Here is a 27,186-nt window from a genome sequence, read left to right as displayed (position 1 = left end):
CAAAAATAACCTCGCGGGTCTCCCTGAGAAAGGCCACCAGGCAATCCTAACAGAGCTTACCTGAACTCTTTCTGGGTTCCACCTTACTGCTCTCTTCCACATGCTTCCTGTTTTCTGTGCATTTCCAGAGCCACAGGGGAACCCATCTCTAGTTTTCTTGGGTGATCAGCCTAAGAAACAAGCACGGCTTCTTTCTCCCCAGAGGGTCAGGTTAAATGGTATGTGAAATGCCTCACACAGTGCCTGGCGCATAACAGACACGCAGTAGATATGGGTTCTCCCCATTTTGAGAGTCCTTGATCACATATATTGGATGTATTTCTGGAGGGGGAATTGGATACATTGTAGATTCTTGCAGAAGTTCACAATTTTCTTAACAGGGCCATTGAGGGAGGGAGGCAAGGGAAGGGAAAGAAGCATACTCTTTTTACTGGTGTCGGTAGTTTTTCCTCAACTTGGAGTATCCAGCACCTTCAGGCAGTTAAAGGTTTGGGCCTGATGCTATCAACAACCGCTGAGATGACCGCGCCCGCAGCCTTTGCTCCGTTCATCAGGGCGTGCTCCACCTGCAAAGCACACCAGGCCACAGGGCAGTCAGCACCCATCCTAGCCTGGCACCCTCTGCTGCCTCTGCCCCACCATTCCCCTTCAGGAACCAGCCTGCCTGGAGTCTTTTCCCAGAGAAGGAACCAGCCCGTGCTATCATATATTTCCAAAAATTCTAAAGCTGCGAGAGACCAAGAGAGGCCAGGACTGCTGGAGACGGGCACCCAAGGCAGACAGGCTTTCTTTCTCTTGGGAAGCATCCAGGGGTCTTGGTCCTCATCTTCCTGCAGCACAGGGGCTGGCTCCGGGTGGGGCTTAGAGGCCACTGAGCCCTCAAATGGGGAACCTGAGAGCCAGGGAGGGGAATTCACTTGGACAGAATTGCAATATATCCAAGGTTACCCTTGGCTGGGACCCCCTGACTCCCGGGCCCAGAGTTCCTCAGAGGGCTTCAATCATGCCCTGCACCCCCGGGGGCTTTTCTTCACATACAAATGCTCATGGGATGGGAGATCCCTCGTATCAGAGCCCACCAAGACCCTGGGCACTGGTGCACACAGAATAAAGCTCAGGCGAGCAGAGGAGGCAGAGTCCAGAAGAGGGCAACCAGAAAGCACAAAGAGGAGCGGGAGCAGGTTGGAGGCCTGGCAGTGCTCACTGGGGGGCATGAGGACAGCAGAGAGGCCAACCATAGGATTTGAGCCCAGTCAGTTCAGAGAACAGAAGAAGAAAAAATGGAAAAATTATGATCCACCCTTAACCTTGATTTTTGGCATCCAGTTAAAAGGAAACAATACACAGTTCGTCGGTTCATCTCATGAGGTTTTCTCAAGGGTCAGCTACTAACAAAAACCATTCAGATTCTTACGGATACTTGGGCTTTCAAGTCTCCCGCACGTGTACTCTATGTACCACAAGACTGATTAATTCATCAATGCCCTGTACGGCAGGGGGTGGGAGCGTCACACAGCCAAATGCAACAAGAGGCAGGCAGGTAGGTGATGGAGAGGAGCAGGGAACACCCACTCCCACACACCGCTCAGAGCCACAACCAGGTCCTGCAGAGGCTCACTATGCAAGAACACTGGCCCAATGGCCTGATCAATTGGTTGTTCAAGAAAAGCTGGAATCCAGACCTCTCTATGTAAAATGTCTAGATTTTTAAGTGTTGGCAAGTAACTTAAAAAAACATGTGACAACAACAGATCCAAGATGTGACCAGCAGTCTGCAACTTTAACAATTAACATCCGCCTCAAGTCTCAGAAACCAAGCAACTAGACAGAGACCACCACCCTGGCTAAGGGCAGAGCTGGGACTCCACTCGGGTGGTGTTCCCATCAGCACCAGTGCTTTTCCTCTACCTCCATGGGGGAGCAGAGGTGCACATGCTTCCTGAACCACACGGTCCTGTAAAAACAGAAAGCCCAGCTCGCACAAATAGCATGAGGAAGCCAGTGATGGGCCACACTGATCCCCGATGACAGAGCCCAAGAAAGCTCCACCGTCAGACTAAGTGGGACCACACCTGCTGGCTCCTGTGCACGCCGTATCTGAGGTCGTTGACGAAGTGCTCACAGTTCCCTTCGATCAGGCTGTACTGCACCATCTTGTTGATCATGTTCTTCGTGCGCTGGATGATCTTGTCCACCGGCAGGGGCAGGTAGGTCCCGTCCAGCTTGTTGTTGATCTTCCAGGAACACCCATGCAGCACATCCTGCAGGCGGCTATATTTTACGACTGCGCGGTTGCTGAAGACAGAAGTTATGCTGCCAACCTCAAATTCCTCACCTGGAGACCAAAAGGAAAAGAAAAAAAAAAAAGTGGGAAAGCTGCTAGGGGTTGGGGCGGGGCGCTGGCTCAGCCCAAGGCTTCAGGAGGGGCTTGGATTAAATGAACCTCCAAGGACCACCTTTCCAGAGAAGCCTTGGGCCTGCGCACTCCACTCCCACAGAAATCTTTTAATATCCTCTCCAGAAGCTCCTTAGGCTGTGGCCCTGGACTGGCCAGCACTGACCTGACCAAGCCTGAGGACTTGAGTCTTGTTTCCTAACCAGAGTTCACTCACCTCTACCCTCTGGATAAGTGTCAGCTCTGGGTAAAGGGTGGTCACATTCACAGTTACATGCCTCCGTCAGGTGAGGACAAGCGGTCACAGCTCTGAGTGTCCACTTCCACCAGTGCCCACCTACATCCCCTGGGACTTCATCTCTACTCAAACATAGGGATTTTTATGAAGGGTTTTTTTGTTTGTTTGTTTGTTTGTTTTTGCAAATGGGCTGAATGTCTTTGAAAAAAGAGAGAAAGATTTGAAAGCTGCTGCCTTATGTTAATCCTCGGAGGAGATAGAGACTCAGAGAGGTTAAAGAACCTACTGAAGCCAGTGCATGGTCATTTAAAACCAGCTAGAAGACAGGATTTTGAGTGATCTTACCAAAAACAAGTGATAAATGTTTGAGGCATTGGATATGCTAATTACCCCAATACGATAACTACACCTTGTGTATCAAGACACCACACTGTACCCCATAAGTATCTATCATTAATGTGGCATATACAAATAAAACTGGGGGGGGGATTGTTTTTTCACTGCAACTACTTTGATAGGCAAATCCATGTTCCCCCACCACCACCTCTTTGTAAGGTGTCCAAGAGCATGAACTGTTCCTCGTTCTTCTCCTCAGACAAGGGCAAACTTGATAAGAGCCTGCAGTAGACAACTGAACATTCGGGAACAGAGAGGGCAGAATTCGTTTCTACAGAAAGATCTGAGGGGGGTGCACAGTGTTAACCATTTCTTTGCTTATGCAAGAGGGGAGGGAGCTCATGGACTGCGTGTGGAAAGGGGAGGTGGAGAGGAGTTTTTACATTCTTCAGTTAGGCTCCAGACAGGAAATGCAGACAGGAAACGGGTGGGGCTGAGAAGAGAAGTGGAGGGAAAGGGGCTCTGCTCAGTGGTAAGGTCCCAGCAAGGTGAGAGACTGGGCCAAAGCAAAAGGACCACACATGAGGATAGGTGTCCACAACAGGCTGTGGCCACAGGCCTGCGGCACGTTATTCTTTGGTAATTTCATTCAGAACAGTCAATGGGATACTAAAGTCAAATGTCCTCAGAGAGTAGTGACCAGTGACTTCTTCCCCCACCTCCAACCCTGCCCCCCAGGCACCATCTCCTGAGGCCACCCTGTGCTATTTCCAGTTTTAATTGTTTCCCCTTCTGTTCCAGTCCCTCTCCACAGTCACCACCTGGTCCCCTGAAATCTCCACTAAACTTCCATTCACCCAAGTTCAACGTGAGGCTGGAGTTCATGCTGCTTTGAGAACAGATGAGCCCTGGGTCGACATTTAGGGTAAAGCAGCAAGAAAGAGGATGAAGGTGTCACAGGAGAGCTCGGGAGCAGGAAGCAGCATTTGGAGATAACGGGAAGGAAGTGACATGTAAGCATCCACCACCACCCCCTCAGGGGTATCTGCAGAAATATGAAGAAGGATGCTGAACTGCTGTCAGTACAGAATGGAGGCTTGTGACCCTAAATTTGTTCTCTGTAAAAGTGCTCTAGAGGTCCGGGGAACTAAGGGGACACTCTGCATTTGTGTCTCTCAGGCTGGACACTCAGTGGCTACTGGAGAACAGAGACCAGGCTCTACTTCACAGTTAATGAAGGTCCAGGAATGCTCCAGGGTGATTTATTGCCAGAGAACGGCAGCAGCTGAGGGACACGGTAATTGACTGTACTTGTATTTATACTGATAACTTCAATGTCAATATTTCAGTCTTGTCTCCTCTCTTACTCGGAGGAGCCAGATGGACCACATAGTCATCTTCTACATAGATGGCCCAGTGCTCATAGCCAATTCGAAAAATCTCAATCAGGTCTCCGGGTCTGGGTCTTGGTTTGACCTGTAATTGGGGAGGAATAAAAAAAGAAGGATAAACTGCACAGACCCAAGGAACTCCCAAGACCCCTTTTGGGGATGAGTGAGCTACAGTTCACATATAGATCCCCTCCCTGGAGTTCATCTCTTAACAGAAAGAAAATGAAACTGCAGGATGCCCCTCTCCTGCCACCATCCGCAGGATCAAGCCATCGGGGCCGTCTATGCAGGGATCATGCACTGCCTCAGCTCCGAGTGCACAGTCTGTGCCTGTGATGAGTGGCTGGGCTACTTGAAGCACTTCTCCTTTGAAAGAGCATGTTGCACTTTCAGAGGCGAAGGCAGTGCAGGGGCACTGAAAGAGGGGGACCTTCCAGAGTTTGGGACCAGGGAAGGCAGGATGCTTGCTGGTCAGTGCTGTGATTTGAGGACCACAGGTAGAGCTCTGCCTCATCGCAGAACCCTCAGCCCTATCCACCTTGTAGTCTTGACCTGGTCATCACATTTCTGGAGTCCATTTAATAGGGAAACCAGGGTCCAAAGCCCTCCTTCCCCTGCCAGCACCCTGATTTCCTTGCAAGTCCCCTGGATGGGCTGCCTCCTCTGCATGCCCACACCACCAGGGGCTGGACCACTCCAGGCTTGCTTGCACAGACCGCACACCAGCTCCAGCCTGGCAAAATCAGTGAATCTCTTATCAAGGGAGTTGAACCACATCTCCCCGACAAAAGGTCTGAGCCTCTTCCAAGTGTGTCCTTCCTTGAGCACTGTCCCTCGGCCCTAGAGCGTGTCCTTGTTTCTTTAATCATGGTTTCATAATTCTTTAAATTCCTCCTGTTTAAACTACTACGTGGTTTCTGTCTCCTGGTAGACTATCTACCAGGAGAGGCCTGAAGGAGAGAGTGTCCATCTAACAGGCATTGTGTGTGTGCATGTGTGTGCATTTCAGGGAGAGAAGTAGAGAGAGAATGAGGCCATGATGAGCATCCACATTGTTAAAATACTTGTCAAGGGGCTGTGGTTGTGGCTCAGTGGTAGAGCGCTTGCTTAGCATGCGTGAGGCACTGGGTTTGATCCTCAGCACCACATAAAAATAAAAAATAAATAAAATAAAGGTATTGTGTCCATCTACAACTAATTTTTTTTTAAAAAAAGTACTTGTCAATCACTCCATCTGTGTTAGATCCCAGGGCACTAGGAATTTCCCAGAAAAGAAAATGGTACAATCTTTAATGTACATAGTGAGGTGGGTATGTTGGTGAGTGTGAGAATGCATGTTTGTGTAGCATAAATGTGCCTGCTTGTGTGTATGTGAATGTGTAGGTGAACATAGATGAAGATGCATGAATATCTGGGGGTCCATAAGTGTGAGAGTGGCTAAATGCATTCACATTGCACATAATGTGTAGCGAAGCCTCGGGCTCCCCTGATAATGGATTTCTTGTAATAATCAGAGTTCTTTTATCCTTGTTATTCCAGTAGTTGTGCTCAAAAGTGCTGGCAGCTGGAAGAGGATGGTGGGAGGTTGAGAGGCTGGTGTGGGGGTGAGAGGCTTGTGGAAGCCGGTGGTGGCAGTTGGGCTCTGAGGGTTTTTTCCTGAGGAGCTGTTTTGTTTGGCGTTTGTAGTTCTAAAAATAAAGTTAGTTTCTTTTGACAAGTGGCTCCTGAATTGTGCCCAGCCAGACTGCGGCATTTGGTGGCCCATACGGGGAAAACCCACGACCTTGGCATTATCAGCACTGCAGAGGAGCCAATCAGCTAGATGTCGAGAGCCACAGCCAAAGGGGCCCCAGCAAACTTCCAGCTGTCAGCAAAAAGCATAAAATTTCCCCCGAAATTCTTATTCCCAAGCTCCTCCTACCTCCCAAACTATGGCTATTTTTTCAGGAGTCATCCTGGGAGGAAGCTTCTGCTCACCAAGGCCTGCCTGGGCAGCAGGTCAGAGGTATGAACTACTCCAACCCGCCTATCTGCTTTCCAGTTGCATTGCTCCTTACCCCGGGCTGCAATGAGTTTCTCACTTAGTCTAATTTCCTCAGGGCTGTTTCTCTTCTCCCACTTCCCAGCCTGATTTTTCCTGGCTGAGGACAGTCATTTGCCAGAGGAAGAATTTGCAGAAGTAAAAGTGGCTCTTGTACTTATTTCTTTAAAAGCTTTTCTATCATTTACATTCCATAAGGTGTATGCATTTTAAGTGTACAGTTTGATAGCTTTTATAATTTATAGTTTGTGCAACTGTCACCACAATCCAGTTTCAGAACTGACCACTATACCCCAAAGACGCCCCATGCCCATTTGCAGTCCTTCCTAGTTCCTACCCCCCAGACACAACCTATCCCCATAGCTGTCACTTCCCTTTCTCTGTACCATCCCCAACCCCAGCCCCAGGCAACCACTAAGCTACTTTCTGTCTCTGTAGATTTGCCTTCTCTGGACATTTCATATAAATGAGATCAGTCACACAGCAGGTGGCTTTTTGTGTCTGGCTTCTTTCACCCACAGTAATGTGTTGTCCCATCCACATCATGTCAGATACATCAGGGCTCCATTATTTAGAGGCACCACATTCTCCCTCACTGATTTTGTTCTTTGTTTTTGTCAATAGTATTTTAAGTATTCTGGGTTCTTTGCTTTTCCATACAAATTTTAGGATCACTTAGTAGATCTATATTTTTTTTAAATACTTGTATTTCAGGAGAGTTTGCATTTAATTTATGCATGGACTTGGTAAGGGATTTTCCAACCCAGACATGGACTGTCCTTGCATTTATTTACGTTTTTTACCCTTCCTCACCAGTAGTTTATGGTCATATTTTTTGTGTGTTCAATTTATTTTTGAGTATTTTTATGCCATAATGAATAGTTATTTTCTTAATTTCTCTTTCAGATGTTTTATAGCTGAAATATAGAAACCCCATTGATTTTGGGGCATTAATCTTATATCCTGCAATGTACCAAACATATTTATTCATTTTAATTGCTTTGTGTGTTTTTATACAAACATCGATTAGAAGTGATGAGACTGAACATCCTCACCTTGCTCCTCATCTACTCACTTGCCATTCAATATGTTAGTTGCAGGTTTTCATAGGTTCTGTTTTCCAGGTTAAGAAAGATCTCTTTTTTTTTAAGACGATTTTTAAATTTTTAAGAGAATTTTTATCACGAATGGCAGCTAGATTTAGTCAAATGCTTCTCCTGAGTGTTTTAATCGGATTTTGCATTGCTGTAACCAAAACATCTGACAAGAATGACTTCGAGAAGGATAAGTGTATTTGTGGCACATGGTTTCAGAGGTCTCGGCCCATTAACAGCTGACTCGGGGTCCAAGGTGAGGCAGAACATCCTGGGGGAAGGGCCCAGTGGAGGAAAGCCACTCAGCTCACCTGAGTCAAGAAGCAAGGACCAGTGGGAGTGAGGAGAGAGGCCAAGGGGAAGATGAATGCTTCCAGGGCACCCCCCTCCACAGTGACCCACCTCCTCAGGCCACACCCCACCTGTCTACAGTTACCACCCAGTCAGTCCATTCAAACTAGGATGAACTAATTAGATTGCAGCTCTCATAATCTAACCATTCCACTTCTGAATATTCCTGCATTAAACAGGTGATTTGGGGGGAACACCTCATATCCAAACAATAACACCGGGGATATTGAGAGGATCCTGTGATTGTGGTCCTTTGCCCCATTAATGGTGTTTTACATTAATAGATTTTGGAGTGTCACACCAAACTTGCATTCCTGGGATAAATCTCACATTGTCATTGTGCACCACCTTTTCCTGTGTTGCTGAATTCAGTTTGCTACAATTTTTCTGAGGATGTTTGCATCTATATTCTTAAGAGATAATAGTGTCCAGGTTTCTTTTCTCTGTATATCTTTGTCCTTCTTTGGTATCAGGATAATTACTGTCTTCATAGAATGAGTAGGAAAACATTTACTTTGTCTGTTTTCATAGAAGTTTCTGAAGGATTGGTAACTTTTCCTCTTTATACATATGGAAGAATTCTCCAGTGAAGTCATCTGAGCTAAGCCTATTGTTCTACCCTCTGTGCTAGAGATTGAACCTAGGGCCTCAGGCAGGCTAGGCAAGCACTCTACCAAGTGCTACATCCCCAGCCCCATAAAATTCCTTTCTAATGTTTGTAAGACTGGTGGTGAGTCCCTTCTTTCATTCCTGATTTTGTTAATTTGAGTTGCCTCTCTCCACCCACCCTCTCACCCTCTCTCTCTCTCTGTGTATATAAAAGTTTGTCAATTTTATCTTTTTGAAGAACCTGGTTTTGGCTCTATTGATCCTTCTCTATTCCTTGTTTTATATTTCATTGATTTTTGCTTCAATAATTATTTTCTTCTTTGTGGTTGCTTTGGGTTTAGTTTACTTTGTTTCTTTGCTAGTTCCTGAAGGAAGGAGATTAGATTACTGATTTGTGGTCTTCTTTTCTAATGAGGGTTTACAGCTATAAATATAAACACTGTTTTAGCTGCATTTCATAAAACTTCAAATGCTTTGTTTGCATTTTCATTCAGCTCAAAGTATTTTCTAATGTCTCTGCTTCTTTTCTGACACAAGTTATTTAGAACTGTTTTAATTTCCAAATACTCTGATTTCCCAAACGGTTATGATGTTATTTCATGTGATCAAATAAAATATTTCATATTATTTCAATCTCTTTAAACTTATAGATATTTGCTTTAGGTCTTAAAATAGGGTCTACCCTGAAAAACATTCATGTACACTTGAGATGAAGATATATTCTGCTGTTGTCAACAAGTGTCAGGACAAGTTGGACTGTGGTTCAAATTTTCTACAGTCTCATAGATTTCTTGTTTAGTTGTTCTGTCCATTTTCAGGAGTAAAATATTGAAGTTTCCAAACTATTATTTCTGAATTGCCTATTTCTCCTTTCAATTCTATCACGTTTTGCTTCATACATTATAGGGTTATTTGCTGGGTGAGCATGTGTTTTCATAATTGTTATATTTTTCCAATGAATTAATTTTCTGTCATTATAAACTGTCCCTTTTTCTGATAATATCCTGACACTCCTGCTCTTGCTACTATTTACCATCTTTTTGTATCCTTTTACTTTAAACCCGTCTCTAACTTTGGATGGGATACGACTCAACCTTGTGCTACCAAGTCAGATGACCTCTGCCTTTTTTGAAACATTTAATCCATTCACATTTAATCAGGTTGGATTTATGTTTGTCATTTCACTATTGGTTTTCTACAAATTGTATGTCTTTTTTTATTTGTTGTTTGTTTGTTTGTTCCTCCAATACTCTTTTACCAATTTCTTTTGTATTAAATACATACATAACTTCCAATGTATCATTTTAATCCCTTTGTTGAGTTTTTATTTTTTTAATTATCTTCTTGCTGATTGCTCTGTGGTTGTCACAATATGCATCTTTACTTATCACTATCCACTTTAGGGTAATGTTAACTGAATTCCAGGAAAATGTGGAAACTTTGCTTAACTTTGTTTAACTCCCTTCCCTCCCCCTCCCTTATCCTATTATTGTCAGATATATCTACGTAAGTTGTAAATTCAATATCATGTTAGAAATATCTAAAGTTTATACAAACTTCCATTTTAAAATTAACTAAGGGAGGAAGAACATACATGTATAATATAGAGAGAATTTCATATTAACTACGTATCTGTCATTTCTGGTGCTATTTCTTTCTGTCTAGTTTCATATCCTGATTTGATGGAGCTTTTTTATTGCACTATTATTATCATATTTATTACATCTTTGCATGCCAGAAGACCAAGGACAGAACTGAAAATTATTATTTCATTCAATTGTCTTTTAAATGAGCTTCATGCTCTCTTTTATAATATAATAACCTTCCTGGTACTGTGATGGCTCGGATCTGGAATGTCCCCCAAAGGCTCCTGTGTTGAAGTGTGGTCCCCAGTGCAGCAGTGTTCAAAGGTCAGGCTTTGGGGAGGCAATTGGCTCCTGAGTGCTCTGACCTCATGAATGGATTCCTCCATTGGCGATTTCACAGCAGAATGGACTATCAGGAAGTAGAATCCGTTGGAAGATGTAGGTCTCTGGGGCATGACCTGGAGGGGTACACCTTATCCAAAGCAGTGGGGGACAGCCAACCATGGACTAAAACCCTAAGCCAAAATAATCTTTTCTCCTTTAAATAGTTTCTATTAAGTATTCTGAGAGACAAAAAACTAAGCAGGTGCTTCACATTTCCTCGTGTGGATTAGAATTACTCACCTCGGGCAGCCTGCAATCTTGGCCTTCCATGGCCATGTGCCACTGAGATGACCATTGTTATCAACATGATCTCCGGGCCACGGCACTTCCCAACTGTGCTCCTAACAAGGTTGGTTTCCTCGGCTGCCACTGTCAGGGCTCCAGGATGGACCACACTGCAGCCCGCAGGTCTTCCTGAGGTTCTGAGTTCTGTAGACCTTCTCGAGCCGACACTTCTCAAGCACTGTACGTATGCCTCTGATAGAATTCCCAGACCCTTTAAGTGGCGTCTTGAGCAGTTCCGTCAGACCTTGTTTTTGCTTTTTGGGGAGAGGATGTGCTAGAATCTGAACCTAGCTATTCCAGAAATCCTGCTCACTGTGGGAGGATGACTTTTTATGGGAACAAAGCAGACGGTGTACACCACAATACTTCATAAAAGGATTCGAGGCCAAGAGAAATTAAGTGATCTTCCCAAAGTCACAGAACAAGTCTGTGGGCCACAGCCGGGACCAGAACTAGGTCCTAGCCAGACCAATACTTCTGCCTTAAAGGGGAAGTGTGGTGGCAGTCAGCATCCACTAGAGAGCCCCCCAAGCCAGGCCTCTCACCCAGAAAACAAAATTACAAGGCAGAACTGAAACTGGATTTCATATTCTTTTGCCCTAGGACCAAGGAAAGAGAAACGGATATAGCCCTCCTTATACCCTAGAAGATGGTGTGTCTGGGAGCTAAGGGTTGTGAGGACAGCATGTAATGGTGACACTGATCAGAAGTGATGCGACTATGGCAGATGGCACGCGATGGATATGGTGAAGCAGGGGTGGGGAGAGAGGGAGGGAAGGAAGGGGAAGAGCATAGAGGAGCTTTCTCTTTTGAGAACATTAAAAAGGAGCAATTACCAATTCTCCTTGTGACTCAAATGTTAAGAGTGTATCATGTCTCCTTAAGCAAATGCCTCTGCCTTGATAGATGGTGGAGGGACCTAACAGCAATGTTTCAAAATGTCCATGAGGAAGTCTGAATCCCAAGCATTTTCAAACTCTTTTTTAAAATATGAACACAAGCCAGGCACCGTGGCTCACACCTGTATTCCTAGCAGCTCAGGAGGCTGAGGCAGAAGGGACGCAAGTTCAAAGCCAGCCTCAGAAACTTAGGGAGGCCCTAAACAACTTCTAATTTATCATTTTAATGATAAAACCCTGGTTTTATCATGGTAAAACCCTGTCTCTAAATTTAAAAAATAAAAAGGTCTGGGGATGTGGGTCAGTGGTAAAGTATCCCCTGGGCTCTATCCCTATACCTCCCCCCCCAAAAAAAAATTAACATAGGTTCAAATTTTGCATGTGCTGATACAGGTAAACAGTTGAATTACCTTTAATTTACAGTTTAATTATATACAGATCTTTGATTCTCAGATTTTCTAATTAGTTTTTCCTTTTGAGAGAGGGAGATGACGTACTCCCTTTAATGTCTTTAACCGGACACGTGCACTAACTAGCGGAGGCCCTTTCCACCCTTCTATACGCGTGATACACAAAAGCCCAGAGGCCTGTCCTTACTGATACGGTTACCTAAAGGCCATTAACATCTAAGTCTTAACTCTGGACAAATAAGAAAGGTCCATGGATAAAGGATGAGCAATAAGTGTAGATGCAGGTGCAGAACTCAAATCCCTCAAAGTCAGCCATGTCTGCCCCTGATCAGGGTGGAGGCAGAGATGGCAACAGCAACGCCACAGGGAAGGCTCTGCTGAGTGTGAGATGTTGTGTTACCCTGAACCAACCTCTGACTCCATCTCACTCTACCTGAGCGCAAAGCCCTGCACCTGGGAGTCCTGCCCAGTGCCATTCCCCCTCCACCCAGTCACATCTGTTCTTCCTGGGAACATGTGGTCCCCCATAGGCCTACTTCCCTACCCACCACATAGCCAATGACTTCCCACCCCTGGCAGCACAACAACAATCAAAGCTATCGAAGGATTCCTGTTGTTCTTTCCTGGAATAAATGAACACAGACAATAGGTAGTGGTGCCAGTCTATGCCAGAGGAAAACCTGGTGAAACCTGACTTCAGCCATCAAGGATGCAGACAAGCTTTGTGGCGCAGGATACAGAAAGCCCAGGATTGTGGGGGGCAGGGGAGATCTGGAGGATTTGAAGGAATTTTCTTTCTTTAACACCTGAGAGATTGCCCCTTGTGGGGACAGTAAGGTCAAAACCTGAATGAGATTCACACAGACCTAAGATTCATCCGAGCTACCCACTTTCAGTTTTCGCCCACTGTAAACTGATTGCATCAGGCATGGTTCTCAGTGTTGATCACACCTTGGGATCACCTGTGGAGTCTTGAGAGGTTCAGAAGAGGCTAGTGCATGGCCTAGGTGCTAGAATTTCAAGCACCACCCAGGATCCTAAATAAGGTCAAGGTTACCCTCTTTTGGAGACTCTTACAAGTTCCCCTCCTTCTCTTTCTTTACTTTTCCGTCTTCCTGGCCTTTTGGAATCACAGGAACCTGTCTCTGTCCTCCCAGTGGGCCTCCAATACCACATGATTCTCCAAGCTTCAATTCCAGGCTAAGGTTTTCTTGACTTCCCTCCTTGGAATGAGCTGTTATTTCAAAACCCTCCTTTCATGAGCTATTTATTTCCTTCGTCCAAGCTGGCAGCTCAGCTCTGGCCTTGTCCCAGAAGTGGGTACCCTCTCAGAAAAACTGGTCTTATGTAAGGCCTCCTGGGTAAAACTGGGTTCTGGAAGTACTATAAATTCAAGAGGTGTGTGTGGTGCAGGGAAGGCGTGGAGCCTCAAAAGTTGACATGACAGAAAAGAGAAAATATCCATGAGAGTCGTTCCCTGCCCCACACCTTCAGTTTCCCTTTCTGCGGTTGTGATCTGCGGTCAACCACAGTCCCAAACTATAGAGGGACATTTCCAAATTCCACACGATTGAAATTGCACACTGGTCTGAGCAGCACGTCGGACGAGGCTGTGGGAGAAGGAAGGCGCCTGGCTGTGGTGGGGGCTGAGGCCTCTCTGATGTGGACTCAACAGGAGACAGAAGGTGGGAAACCAGAGACAAGGAGGCAGATAACTCTCGATGTGCTGGCTGTGAAGGGAGGAGACACAGTGGAAAATGCCAGGGCCTGGGGTGGGGGCACCTCCTAGATGGGAAAAACAGCAGTCAGTGGTATAAAGCCGGGAATGAGGCTCTGACAGAGAGGGAGACACTGCAGATGGCAGAGAAGGAAAGTTAATCAGCAACCCAAGGAGTCCTGGGAAAGAAAGCAGAGGGGCCAAGATCAGGAGCGCGCTGAGGACTCAGCCTGAAGACAGAGAGGTCAGGGAGGGCCTCCCTGAAGACAGAGGTGTGTCCTCGGGTGATTGGCTCTCAGCCTCGCCTGACATTCTCCTCCAGCAGTCCCTGCACTGCCCTCCAGGTGGAATGATCTCCCAGATCTCCACATAATTTTCTCCTTCGTGCCTTGGACATCTCAGCCTAGATCTGACTTCACAGAGGTCTCTATGACCGTGCCGTCCAGAAGCCACCGACTGGGGGCACTTATAGGCATTCTCTTCCCTACTGTTCTGGAAGCTGGGAAGTCCACCATGAAGGTGCAGCAGGCAGGAGTCATTCTGGGGACTCTCGGACAGCTGCTCTCCCACTGTGAGCTCACATGGCCTCTTCTTCACGTGTGGTACAGGGAGTGGGTGGGGAGAGAGAGAGCCAGAGCTCCCTGGTGTTTCTTCCCTTTCTCTCTCCCTCCCCCTCCCCCTCCCCTCTGCCCCTGCTCTCCCTCCCCCTCCCCCCTCACCAGTTGTGTTTCTTCTCTTAAAGGCACTAATCCTATCAGCTCACCACCCCCACGACTACCCTCAACTACTTCCTTACTCCAAATGCAGCCACACTGATGGCTTCGGCTTCACATATGAATCTGGAGGAGACCTACACACCTAGTGCCTAACAACTCCTATGGGCTGCCTGGGAAACCAGGGAAGAACAGTGCTGGCAATGTGGAAAGACCACGACAGGAGGAAGGAAAGAGACTGGTTCATCAGAGGAAGGGAGACAAACCCACAGCGGGCGGGATAGCTGGTGCACATGAGCGGGCAGATGAAGACAGCGATGACATGTGGACACAGGGAATAGAAAGGGAAAGGGAAAGGATGCTGTCAGGTGGGTGTGGGCCTATGTCCATGTCCATAAATCGCTAAGGCCTAACTTCTGGAAAACAGCAGGAGTTCTTTAGGTACTGGAAGAACAAGATGCATTTATTTCATCTGCCCTCCTCTCTTGGCATGAATTCACAAAAGCAGTGATTCCATGCATTTTAAAGAGATGTACATGGATTGGTAACAGCAGCAGAAACAATAGTTTGGTGATTGCAGGGTTGCATCCAGAGCTGCACAGTGGCCTGGGAGAATAAGTAACACTAGAGAAGGTAAACTGAGCATGCCCACCAAAGATACATGCAGAGACACAGACCTCCACCAGGTGTCAGGCGAAAACAGAACGGCCTGTCATGGCAGGTGTTAGTCATAACTCTCCACAACAGAGAAAAGTCATGAACCCATGTGTCCATGTCATAGAAGGTCCCATATGGGGAACTGGTAATGATGTTGTGCTTCCTCTTCTACTCTAAGTTTTTATTTTCTTTTGTAACCCAGGAGGACCTTGAGAGCAAGAATAAAAATATCCTTCCAGACCTCTGCTGAACTACAAACTACAAAGAAGCAATGCTATGAATGCCCTGTTTCACTGTTCCTGAGTCAGATCCTTACTTTCACCTCTTACTTCCTGTTTTGCCAGTAATATGTTGTTTTACAGGTCCACATTTTGCTTATAATGTTACCAAATGGAATTCCAATGGTGATCCATAAAAAGTTAACAAGTCTAGCAGCTCAATTCACAATAGCTAAAATATGGAACCAACCTAGGTACCCTTCAACAGATGAATGGATAAAGAAAATGTGGTACACATACACAATGGAAGATTACTCAGCCTCTAAGAAGAATGAAGTAATGACATTTGCAGGTAAGTGGATAGAGCTGGAGAATATCATGCCAAGCAAAATAAACCAGTCCCCAAAAAACCAAAGGCTGAATTGTTTTTTTATATGCAGATGCTAATTCAGGGCAGGTAGGTCCTAGGGAAGAATAGAGGTACTTTGGATTAGGCAGAAGGGCATAAATGGAGGGTAGAGGGTATGGGGATAGGAAGGACAGTAGAATGAATTGGACATTGTTAACCTATGTGTAATACATGACTACATGATTGGTGTGATTCTACATCATGTACAACCAGAAGAATGAGAAGTTATTCTCTATTTATGTATGATGTGTCAAAGTGCATTCTGTAATGTATGACTAATTAGAACAAATAAACAATAACAAGCCTTTACAAAAATTTTGTAAATGAGTCATTAAATATTGAAAAGTAATGGCCACCCTGCAGCTATAGTTAACTTTCTGCATCATAAAACTTGCTAAAGAAGTTGGCGTGATAATGGTGTTAAACCGAAACGTGTATGAGAACACTGACCTTGTCCTGTGCAATACAGAGGTCTTACGAATGTTCACAACTGTTATCAACTTGTTCTGTTCTGTTCATTTAAATCAGTTCTTGGAAGTATAATTTAAACAAATGGTCTTGAAATGTGCTAGAAAGTGTGGTAGTGTCCTGTGAAAATTCCCTTCCTGGAGAACCTGAAATTCTCATTGATAATTCATTAGTCTGTCAATGATGACGTAACAACTGACATCTCTATAATCCTAAACAATTGACCTATAGTCTCAACTGATGCTTTTGTCTTCTACCATATAATGAGAAATAAAAACCCATGACTGCTAGAATTATTATTTTACCAAACAGATCAAGAGTCTAATATCATTTAAATGGAAACAACCACAGGGTCATGGTGAGCGATAACTGTATAGCCAAGTTCTTCAGCATATCCTGAGCCCCTACAATTTGTCTCAGTAAAACTATTGCAAGAAGCTCCCATATAAAACACTGGGTCCAATCTCTTCATTTTCTTTATAATTACAAACCTCTTAAAACCTCTGTAAAAGATCATATATATATAGATATATCCAAGGGAACTGAAAACATGTCTTCTTAAAAACTTATACATGAACATCGATAGCAGCTTGTTCATAGTAACCAAAAGGTGGACACAACCCAAATGTCCATCAACTGATAGGTGGGTAAACAAAATTATACACATATAATGGAATACTATTTGCCAATAAAAATAAATGAAATATAGGTCCATGCCCAAGCATAGATGAGTCTTACGGTATTATGCCATGTGAAAAAAAAACAGTCACCAAAATTCACATATTGAAACCATATTCTGCATGAAATGTACAAAGTAAGTAAATCTCTAGTACCAAAAAAAAATGAGAATTAAAATAATAATATACAAAAAGTTGTAGCCAATAAGATACAAATGCCATAAAATAGAATCACAAGAAATACAAAAAACATCAAAAATAAGAGAAAGCAAAGAAAAAAAGAAAAAAACAGCACATAAACAAATGATAGACTTAAATCCAACTATATTAATAGTCATATTAAAATATTAGACTTGGGCTGAGATTGTGGCTCAGTGGTAGAGAGCTCACTTAGCACGGAAGGGACCTGGGCTCAATTCTCAGCAAAACATAAAAAAAATAAAATAAAATAATAAAGGGGCTGGGGATGTGGCTCAAGCCGTAGCGTGCGTGCCTGGCATGTGCAGCCCAAGTTCAATCCTTAGCACCACATATAAACAAAGATGTTGTGTCCGCCGAAAACTAAAAAATAAATATTAAAAATTCTCTCTCTCTCACTCACTCTAAAATAAATAAATAAATAAATAAATAAATAAATAAATAAAGGCATTGTGTTGTGTCCATTTACAACAAAAATCTCCCCCCCTTCTCTCTCTCTCCTTTAAAAAATTTTAAAAAATAAAATAAAATATTGTAGTAAATATCCCAATTAAAAGATTTTTGGATTAGGTTAAAAAAAAAAGTAAAACCCAACTTTATGCTATCTACCAAAAATGCATTTTAAATACAAGAGCATGAATCACTTAGTAAATGCTATTTGAGTACCTGCTGTGCCATACTGAGCATAAACTGGTTAAAAGTAAAAATTAAGAAAAATTCATATATCATGCTAAGACTCATTAAAGAAAGGTGGCATGATTATGTAAATACCAAGCAAAGTAGATTTCAACGCAATGACTATTATGAGGAATGAACAAGGTAATGTCATAAAGATAAAAGAATAAATTCATCAAGAGTAAACAACGATCTTAAGAGTTTTTATGGTGCTTTGGTTTGCGTATGGTTTTATTTGCATATGGTTTGCATATGGTTTATATGCCCTTACCAAAAGGTTGGTGTTACTGACGTTCATTCAACAGGGTACTATTCCTGGGAGGAGCTGTGTGTGGCTTGGCAGGGGGCCTGTAGGTTATCGCAGGAGTGTTCCTGGAACCTAGCTTTCTGGAAGCCCTGAGTTCTCAAAATTTCAAGCCTGGCTCCAGCTCTCTCTGCTTCCCTGATTTGAGACATGACTACTTGTCCTAAAACACTCCCACCATGATGGGATGCCACCCACCACTTTCCCTAGAGGCCAAATCACTGGGAACACCTGCTTTGGAAGTTTGAACCTCCCCAACTGTGAGCCAAATAAACCTCTTTTCTTCATAAGTTGGCTGCCTCAAGTACTTAATTGTTGTAAGGCAAAGTTGACTTGTACACATACATATTAACAGTCCATTACAATTCAGAGTTAACTGATAGCATTGCAAGGAGAAATAAAGAGATCCATAATGACAGTCAGAGATTCTAATACTTCTAAATAATAAAATTGATAGAAAATGTAAACAGAAGATATGAACAACACTATCAACCAGTTTTCCTTAATTAATATTTATAGAACACTCTCTCCAACAATATAATACAAGTTTTTCTCAAGATTCTAACAGAACCCTTACCAAATGGACCATAATTGAGGCCATAAAAGAAGACTCAATAAATTTAAATGGATTTAAGGAATTCAAAGTATACTTTCTGACCACAAAAGAACAAATCATAAATTAATAGCAGAAAGATATCTTGAAATGTTTCAAGCCTTTGAAAATTAAATATTTTTCATAACCAACAAGTCAATGAAGAAATCAAAAGGGGAAAAAAAGCAAGCACTTTGAATGGAACAAAAATGAAAAGATATATATCAAAACTTGTGAAATTCCACCAAAGGAGTGCTTTGAGGAACATTTTTGGCAATAAATACCTATAATAGAAAAAGAAGGAAGGTCTCAAATGAATGACCTCTACTTCCACCTTAAAACCTTAGAAAAAAGAAGTACAAGTTCATCCCAAAGTAAGCAAAATTAAGAAAACAAAATAAAGACCAGAGAAAAGAACAGAAAATAATATAGAAAAATAAAATTAAAAACTGGTTGAGAAAAATCAATAAAACTGATTAAAAACCCTAACCAAATTGATCAGGAAAAACACTAACCAAACTGATGAGAGGGAATTCAGAGAACACAAATATCAGAATGAGCGAGGTGACATCACTACAGATTCTATAGATAATAAACTGTAAGACCATTATTGTTACAGTTTGGATCTGGAGTGTCCCTCAAAGGCCCACATGTTGAAAGCTTGGTCCTCAAGCATGGTGCTATTGGGAGGTGGTGGATCCTTTAGTAAGTGGGGCTTAGTGAGGTCAAGTCATGGGGTATGCCCTGGAATGGAGATATCAGGACTCCATTCCAGTCTTTCTCTTTGCTTTCTGGCCATCATGGCCTCCTCTTCCACCATGATCTACTATGCTGCTGCAAGGCCAAAGCAACAAAGATCATGGGCTAAAATTTCTGAAACCATGAGCCAAATAAACCTTTCCTCCTTTTAAGTTCATTTATCTCAGGTTACTTGTTGCAATAACAAAAAACTGACTAGTGCAATTATGAACCACTTTACACCAGTAAATTTGACAAGTTACTGTGCCCAAGTGGAGAAATTCCTTGAAAGACATAAACTATGAAAGCTCACTTAAGAAGAAATAGATAACACAAATATCCCCCTAGCTAATCAAAGAAATTGATTTTACAGTTAGGATCTTTCCCACAAAGAGAACTCTAGGCCTAGATGACTTCACTAGTAAATTCTTCAAAACATTAAAGGAAGAAATCATGGTTGTGCACAAGAAAAATCATGAAATAGGAATAATTCCAAATTCATCTTATGAGGTTAGAATTACCATAATAACAAAACCAAATAATTACAAGACAATAAAATTAAAGACCAATATATTTTATGAATATAAATGCAAAAAAATTCAAACAAAATTTTGTAAATTGAATCAAACATGACATTAAAAGGATAATACATAAAGGTCACATGCGAACTTTCCCCAGTATTACAAGGTTGGTGCAACATCCAAACACCAATCAATGTTATTAAAACTCAAAGGAAAAAATATGTCATCTCAACAGGTACATAAAAAGTGTTTTTTAATTGAACATTCATTCTTGATTTGAAAAAAAAAACTATCAACAAAGTAAATAGTACTCAATCTAGTAAATAGTACCTACCAGAAACCTACAGTTTACCTCAAACTGTTTTAAAACTAAATGCGTTCCCTTTTAAAGAAATTAGACAAAGATATTTGTTCTCATAATTTCTAATAAGCATTATACAGAAAGTTCTAGCTAGCATAATTTAAGAAAAATAAATGCATCTAGGGTAGAAAGAAAGGAGTAAAGCTGTCTTTATTTACAGATGATATGATCATCTGTCAAAAAGTCTAATGGAATCCATCAAAATAAGTTACTAAAGCAAATAAGTCATTCTAGCAAGGCTGAAGAATAAGAGATAAATATACAAAAAACTAACTATGTTTCCATTTACTAGCAACAACCAAAAATTGAATTTTTATGTTAAATTTAAATGTGGGGTGAGTGGAGTACCAGGGAATGAACCCAGGGGTGTTTAACCACTAAGCCACATCTCTAGCCCTTTTATTTTCATACAGGGTCTTGCCAAGTTGCTTAGGGCCTCACTAAATTGCTGAGGCTGGCTTTGAACTTGTAATCCTCCTGCCTCAAACTCCCAAGCCACTGGGATTATAAGAGTCTGTTTGTTGGCCCATCTTGAATTTTAAAAAAATGTAATACCATTCCAATAGTATCAAAAGCATGAGACACTTCCCAAAGATCCACAAATATTTCAAAAGATATAAAATGTATTTAGAAGGAAAATTATAAAACATTGCTAATAAAAATTAAACAAGATCAAAATAAAAGAACACGTTTTTATTGGTCAGAAGTTTCTTTACTGTAATTGACAATTCTCTAAAGATTCAGTGAAATTCCAATCAAAATCTCATACTTTTTGTAGAACCTAGAATGGACAAAACAACTCTGAAGATAAAAAAAAAAGCAGAGTTGGAGGACTAATATTACTTGCCTTCAAAAGTCATTATAAAGCTACAGTAATCAAGATAGTAGGATAGTGGAATATTGGCCTCTCAATAGACACACAGAATCAACAGAACAAAGTAGAGTCCAGAAAGAGACCCACAGCTATATGGCAAAAATACAAAAGCAATTCAATAAAAAAAGGAAAGCCCTTTTTAATTATTAAAATTTTTATTAGTTATACCAGACAGTAGAATGCATTTTGACACCTTGTACACAAATGGAGCACAACAGCTCATTCCTCTGGCTGTACAAGGTGCTGAGTCACACTAGTGGTGAAGTCATACTTGAGTAATAATGTCCATCTCATTCCACTGTCCTTCCCAACCTCATGCCCCCTCCCCTCCCCTTACTCCCCACTGCCCAATCCAAAGGTTCTCCATTCTTTCCTATCTCGCCATCCCCATTATGACTCAGTATCCGCTTATCAGAGAAAATATTTGGCCTTTGTTTTGGGGGGATTGGTTTATTTCACTTAGCATGATATTCTCCAATTCTATCCATTTACCTGAAAATGCCATAATATTCCACTGTATGTATATATACCATATTTTCTTTATCCATTCATCTCTTAAAGGGATGGTTCCATAGTTAGGTATGTGAATTGAGCTGCTATAAACATTGATGTGGCTGTGTCACTGCAATATGCTTGTTTTAAGTCCTTTGGGTATAAACCGAGGAGTGGGATATATGGATCAAATAGTGGTTCCATTCCAAGCTTTCTGAGGAATCTCCATACTGTTTTCCATAGCAGTTGCACAAATGTGCAATCCAAACAACAATGTATGAGTGTTCTTTTTTCCCCACTTCCTCGCCAACATTTATTGTTGCTTACATTCTTGATAATTGCCATTCTGAGTGAAATAGTTTTGATTTGCATTTCTCTAATTGCTAGAGATGAACATTTTTTTTTACATGTTTGTTGATTGATTGTGTTTCTTCTTCTGTGAAGGTCTATTCAGTTCCTTAGCCCATTTTCTTTTAAACAACTGATACTAGAACAATTGGATATTCTTAAGGGAAAAAATAAACTTTGATCCATACCTGACAACATATACAAAACTTAATCCTAGATATATCAAATATGAAAGGGTAAAATATAAAATTATAAAATATCTAGGGAAAAAAAGAGAAATTTTTGTCACTTTGAATTAAGCCAAGATTTCTTAAATACAATACCAAAGGCACAATAAAATTGATAAATTGGATTTCATCAAAATTTTAAGACCTGTTCTGAAAAGATAAGCTACAGAGGGCTGGGGTTATGGCTCTGTGTAAGAGCGATTGCCTAGCATGTGTAAGACACTGGGTTCAATTCTCAGCACCACATATAAATAAAAATTAAGGTCCATTGACAATTTTTTTAAAGTATTAAAAAAAAAAGAAAAGCCACAGAGAAAATACTGCAAAACATCATCTGGTGATGAATTTATATGTAGAAATTATGAAAAATTCAGAAAACACACAAACCGATAGGAAAAAACAGAAACAAAGATTTGAATATTTTGACAAAGAAGATATACGTGGATATACATGAAAAGATGTTTAACATCATTAGTCACGAGGGAAATGCAAAATAAAATGCAAAATAAAACCAGTATGAGAAACTTAACATCTACCAGAATTTTTAAAAAAAAAAAAAACACCAAGTGTTGATGAGGATGTGGAGGAACTGGAACTCACCGACACTGTTGGGGGAACATGAAATGACACCTCTTTGGAATTCAGTAAGTTAAACAGGCCACCTGCCATTCATCTAGCAATTTCATTCCTAGCATCACCTCATAGAAAAGAACATACATGTGCATACAAATCTTCACACACAAATATTCACGACTGCTTTATTTATAGAAGCCAAAAATTAGAAACAACCCAAATGCTTATCAACAGTTGAATGGATAGACAAATCATGATACATCCACATCAAGAACTAGTGCTCAATAATTTTTTTTAAAAAAAGGGGGGGGGGAGAAGTATTGACAACAAGTAACCACAAGGATATAGCTCAAAATAAATATGTAAAATTCTATAAAGAAGATAGACATAAATAGAGCACATACAACTTGATTTCACTCCATAAATCTCTAGAAAATGCATACTAATCCACAAAGACAGAAAGAGATTGGTTGTTACCTGGGGATGGGGACATCATGGTGGGAAGAGGGATTACAAAAAGGCATAAAAAACACTTTTGTGCTTGATGGAGATACTCATTATCTCAGTTGTGGCAATGGCTTTCACATCACAGTTGTACACATACGTCAAAAGCTATCAAATTGTACATTTTAAATATGTGGAATTAAATATGGGTCAATTATACCTCAGTAAGATTTTTTTTAAAAAAAAGCATAACTGACATCTCAATTGTTGTGGATATTATTAGACACAATCTAAATAAAATACAGTGCAATATATAATGCAGTTTCCATAAGGTCAAAATACTCACTCTAAGAATGCTTGCTAGACTTACCTCAGCTGCTTGCTTTATTAACTTGCCCTCCCTCTCAGGCTTGGGTGTTGAATCCAACTCTATACTCTTCTGGGTGGGTGTGGTCTCCACGTTAATGATGGACTTCTCTCTAAATGATTGTTCAATCACATCCTTAACAACACTATTTCACGATCATTGGGAAATCTGTATTACCATCACTTCAGATTTGTGATTTAAGACCTTTCAGGTTTGGACTTTGCAGGAGACATTTCCCCAAGCCTTGTTTCTGTGAAGCCATTTGCTTTCATACAGAACAATTGCTACTTCCTGGTTTTCTGCTGTCTATTTAAAATGTTAGTGATAGCAATGTGTAATGTGAAAGTGGTCAGGTGCAAAATGGAGTCACTGATGTCAAACCCTATGGAAACAGAGCCAGCCAGAGGGAGGCCATGAAGGGTGGGTTTTCATGCACAAATTTCCCAATAATAGGAACTATAGCAAGGAATTCCACAAAAATCACAAACTTTCATAAAGACCACTGCAACCTAGAAAAAAAGAATATTTCCAGCAACTAACTGTTCAACTTGGATTGGTGCCACCTTCTCATTGGTCCTTGAACACCCTTATGGAACAGGGTTTATGTAATCCTCCTCATTTTGCCTTTGAAGTTTCCCTTTACCACATGCCTTGGAACACATTCATGATTTCCATAGCGTGTGCAAGAATCCCGACTTATTCCCAAATAAATATCATAAATTCATTATTCTTCAGAGTCCATTTATCCTTCCTTCCCTTCCCCTTTCCCTCCCTCTCTTCCCCTCCCTCTCGCTCCCTCTCCCCCAACTCCTCTCAATTGACTTTTCAGGGTTTTTTTTTTAAATTTGCTAATCTTTTAAAATGTTTATCAAAGTGATACTATAATATGGACTTAGAGGCTGCTTTTGCCAAAAGCATTTCACTTGGGCCTATCTATGATGAAAAAACTTGGCGTCTTGGGCTTCATTTTGTATCTGTCTCCTTTGCACTGAATCGGTGGCCTTGGATTCCAGCAGCTGCAGGTCTACACTGAAAGCACCTTGGGATGTGTCAAAACTATCCCCCAAGCAATGGCAACTTTCTTATTGCCACCTGCAATGCCCTGTCCAATCTACAATGATCCTGAGATAAAGATCAGATAATGATCAATTAGACCACAGTTTGATCAAGACTACTGGTCTATGCATACTTCTGATACCACTTGCTATAAAATCTGGGTGCTCATGTCAATTGCCTCAAAGATAGAGCTAGAAATGCTGGTTCCTAGTCTGCCCAGTATGGCCATATTGACGAAGGCTCCTTTCCTGCTTTTCACCATTATTTTTCCATTTGGTTTCTGGGGCAAGTGGGCAGACTTGATTTGTTGGAGCCCCTTAGTCCGCCCTCTGGCCCACTATTCAGGTAACAATACTTGCACACTAATTAAAAGAGGAAGGGGAAAAAAACACCTAAAATTTTATAATGAAATGTAAAGAGCCTCTGCGCCTTCCCTTCTCATCCCAGGGGAAGGCCTCCTGAATTCTTGAATTGTTTCTTCCAATAATTAGCTCCATATTTCTAGAAATCTTCTTAAGCTACAAAGCACCATAACTGCAAGTAATGTGAAAGAAATCAGTCTATTTTTGCAGAAGAGGACTGAAATGGAAGGCAAGAACATGCCATTAAGATAATCTATTTGAGTGAAGTATTTCAAAGCCAAAAAAAAAATTCCAGGTATGAATCCTATTTGTACTGCCCACTCTCCAACCTTGAGCTAGTAAATCCATGTGTCTGAACCTCAGTTTCATCATCTTTAAAGCAGAGGTGATATCTATCTCAGAGTTTTCTAGAGAGTGAAATGAGAAAGCATATCTATACATTTGCATACATATCACCAACTCAAAAAATGACTTGTTTTACCTTTCCCCTGGATTTAACTCATCTCCAGAACTCAAGGTGTGTTCAGCACAGGTCTTCTCCAAAATTTCAGCCCCTTGGCATTTTTGTTTAAAGGAGGAAAGTGGCATGCTTTTAATGAAAGTACATTGAGTCAATCTGCAAGAAAAATTCCATCGTTCATTGTTAGTGACTGACCAGCAATATCATAAGCCTCCTGCTAAAGTGATTCAAATTTTAGAAGTCTGGAGAAAAACCCAGCGACTAGAAACTGTTACAAGGAATGCCACAGCAATCCGGTCCCAAGCCTAATGCAATTTATTACCAGAAGCACACCAGCCTCCTGCTCACTACTGGTGGTGGTAGGATGACTCACACAGAAACCCCTTCAAGATATGTTTTAAGAACTGCCACCAAAGTCAATTTTTCAAAACCTTTTCCCATCCAAAGACCCAGTCCTATCATGCAAAGACTCACCCCTGCTGTATGCATTCACTGAGTTCTGAAGTATCCTGCTGAGGCTGCTTGGACAGGAACTGGACCAGTGCTTGGGAACCCACAGATTCTTCTAATTCAGAGAAGAGGAGTGTTATTTAAGCCACAATTGCCTTCTCTGGGATTGACACCTACAATAGTGGAGTTGGAGCCAGTACCCTGAGTTATGCAAGGGTGTACGCGGAACTCAGGTCTAGAACGCTGCCTGTCTCCAGGCTCCTCCTCAATAAATTTTGGGATAAAGGAGGTGCTAGAGAGTGCACAGCTTCCCAAAGGGGAGACTTTGGGATTGCTGGGGACAGAACCTGAGAGAGGATGAAGAGGTGCGAAGGGTGTCCCCAGATGTCTTGCTCGCTTTAGTTAAATAAAAAATGATCCTTTGGAAATACCTCCTTACTAACTTATTTAACACGACCAACAAAACGTCTACAAGGAAGGGTTTGACGGCGCCGACCATGCCCAGCGACCAGCTGGGATTCGGAGAGCAACCCAGGAAGGCTTCCAGGCCCCCGCCTCGCGGGGACGGTTGGCGATCCCGAGGCAGACCTGAGGGGGGCACCGCTGAACGTCCTGGCCCAGGCTGATCTTCACGTGGCCGGACACTGGCGAGTCTGCGAACGGCCTTGAGGCGCGGCAGGGGCAACCTAGCGAGGTGGCGCGAGAACTTACTGTCCCTCGCAGCCGGGCTCAGGCCCATTCCGTGGCTGCGGCCCCGCCGGCCCCCAGGCCTCGCAGGGGACAACGCTCCAGGCGAGTTCCCAATGGGCCAGCCAGGATCCGCGGAGCCGCGGGGTGGTGGCACTGGGGCAGGCACGGCTGGGGACAATCGAGGGGGAAGGGCAGAGGAGCGTGGTGCCGGGAACGCAGCGCGCAGTAAACGGTGGCCGCTGACCCGCGCGCGGGAACAACGACGCAGGCGGCGAGTGTGTCCGGAAGGTGAAAGAGGCGAGAAAGCAGCGCTCGAGACCGTGGGGGGTCTGGGGGGCGGGGTGAGGGGACACCAGGGCGAGGGCTTAGGTGAAAAGGCTCCCAGGTGGCACTTAATCCAATGTTATGGAGCAATGGGGAGACGCTTGGAGAGGAGTCTGGAGGAGATTAGGGAGTTAGGGTTTTAATTTAAAAAAAATAATAAGATAAATTGTAGAAAATCAGATGTGACTGGGTAAGTATTACTGTCCTTGATGGAGTCTGCCTGCAAACGGGATATTCTGTCAAGGTACAGAT

At 42.4% G+C, this 27,186-nt stretch overlaps 1 protein-coding gene across 1 annotated transcript; it reads right to left on the bottom strand.

The window, feature by feature from the left end:
• Window positions 1-296: 296 nt before the first annotated feature.
• Window positions 297-26,880, bottom strand: Plaat5 (phospholipase A and acyltransferase 5). The gene is made up of 6 exons (XM_078045000.1): window positions 26,509-26,880; window positions 25,945-26,035; window positions 23,596-23,704; window positions 4,337-4,445; window positions 2,073-2,335; window positions 297-566 (listed from the first exon to the last, which is right to left on the bottom strand). Exons 1-6 carry the CDS (start codon window positions 26,657-26,659, stop codon window positions 474-476), a joined length of 816 nt encoding a protein of 271 aa, XP_077901126.1. The 5' UTR covers window positions 26,660-26,880; the 3' UTR covers window positions 297-473.
• Between the last annotated feature and the right edge of the window lie 306 nt (window positions 26,881-27,186).

The sequence above is a fragment of the Ictidomys tridecemlineatus genome, chromosome 4 (assembly GCF_052094955.1).
Source record: "Ictidomys tridecemlineatus isolate mIctTri1 chromosome 4, mIctTri1.hap1, whole genome shotgun sequence".
Taxonomy (NCBI): Eukaryota; Metazoa; Chordata; class Mammalia; order Rodentia; family Sciuridae; genus Ictidomys; species Ictidomys tridecemlineatus.
The sequence above is the reverse complement of the archived record's forward strand: the minus strand, read 5'-3'. Positions and strand labels throughout refer to the sequence as shown.

Coding starts and splice junctions, on each gene's coding strand:
- Plaat5 (XM_078045000.1), bottom strand. CDS start 26,659: ATGGGCCTGAGCCCGGCTGCGAGGGACAGTAAGTTCTCGCGCCACCTC. Junction 2,336..4,336: donor GGTCCATCTGGCTCCTCCGA/GTAAGAGAGGAG, acceptor TTTGGTCTCCAG/GTGAGGAATTTGAGGTTGGC. Junction 567..2,072: donor GCGTGCACAGGAGCCAGCAG/GTGTGGTCCCAC, acceptor TGTGCTTTGCAG/GTGGAGCACGCCCTGATGAA.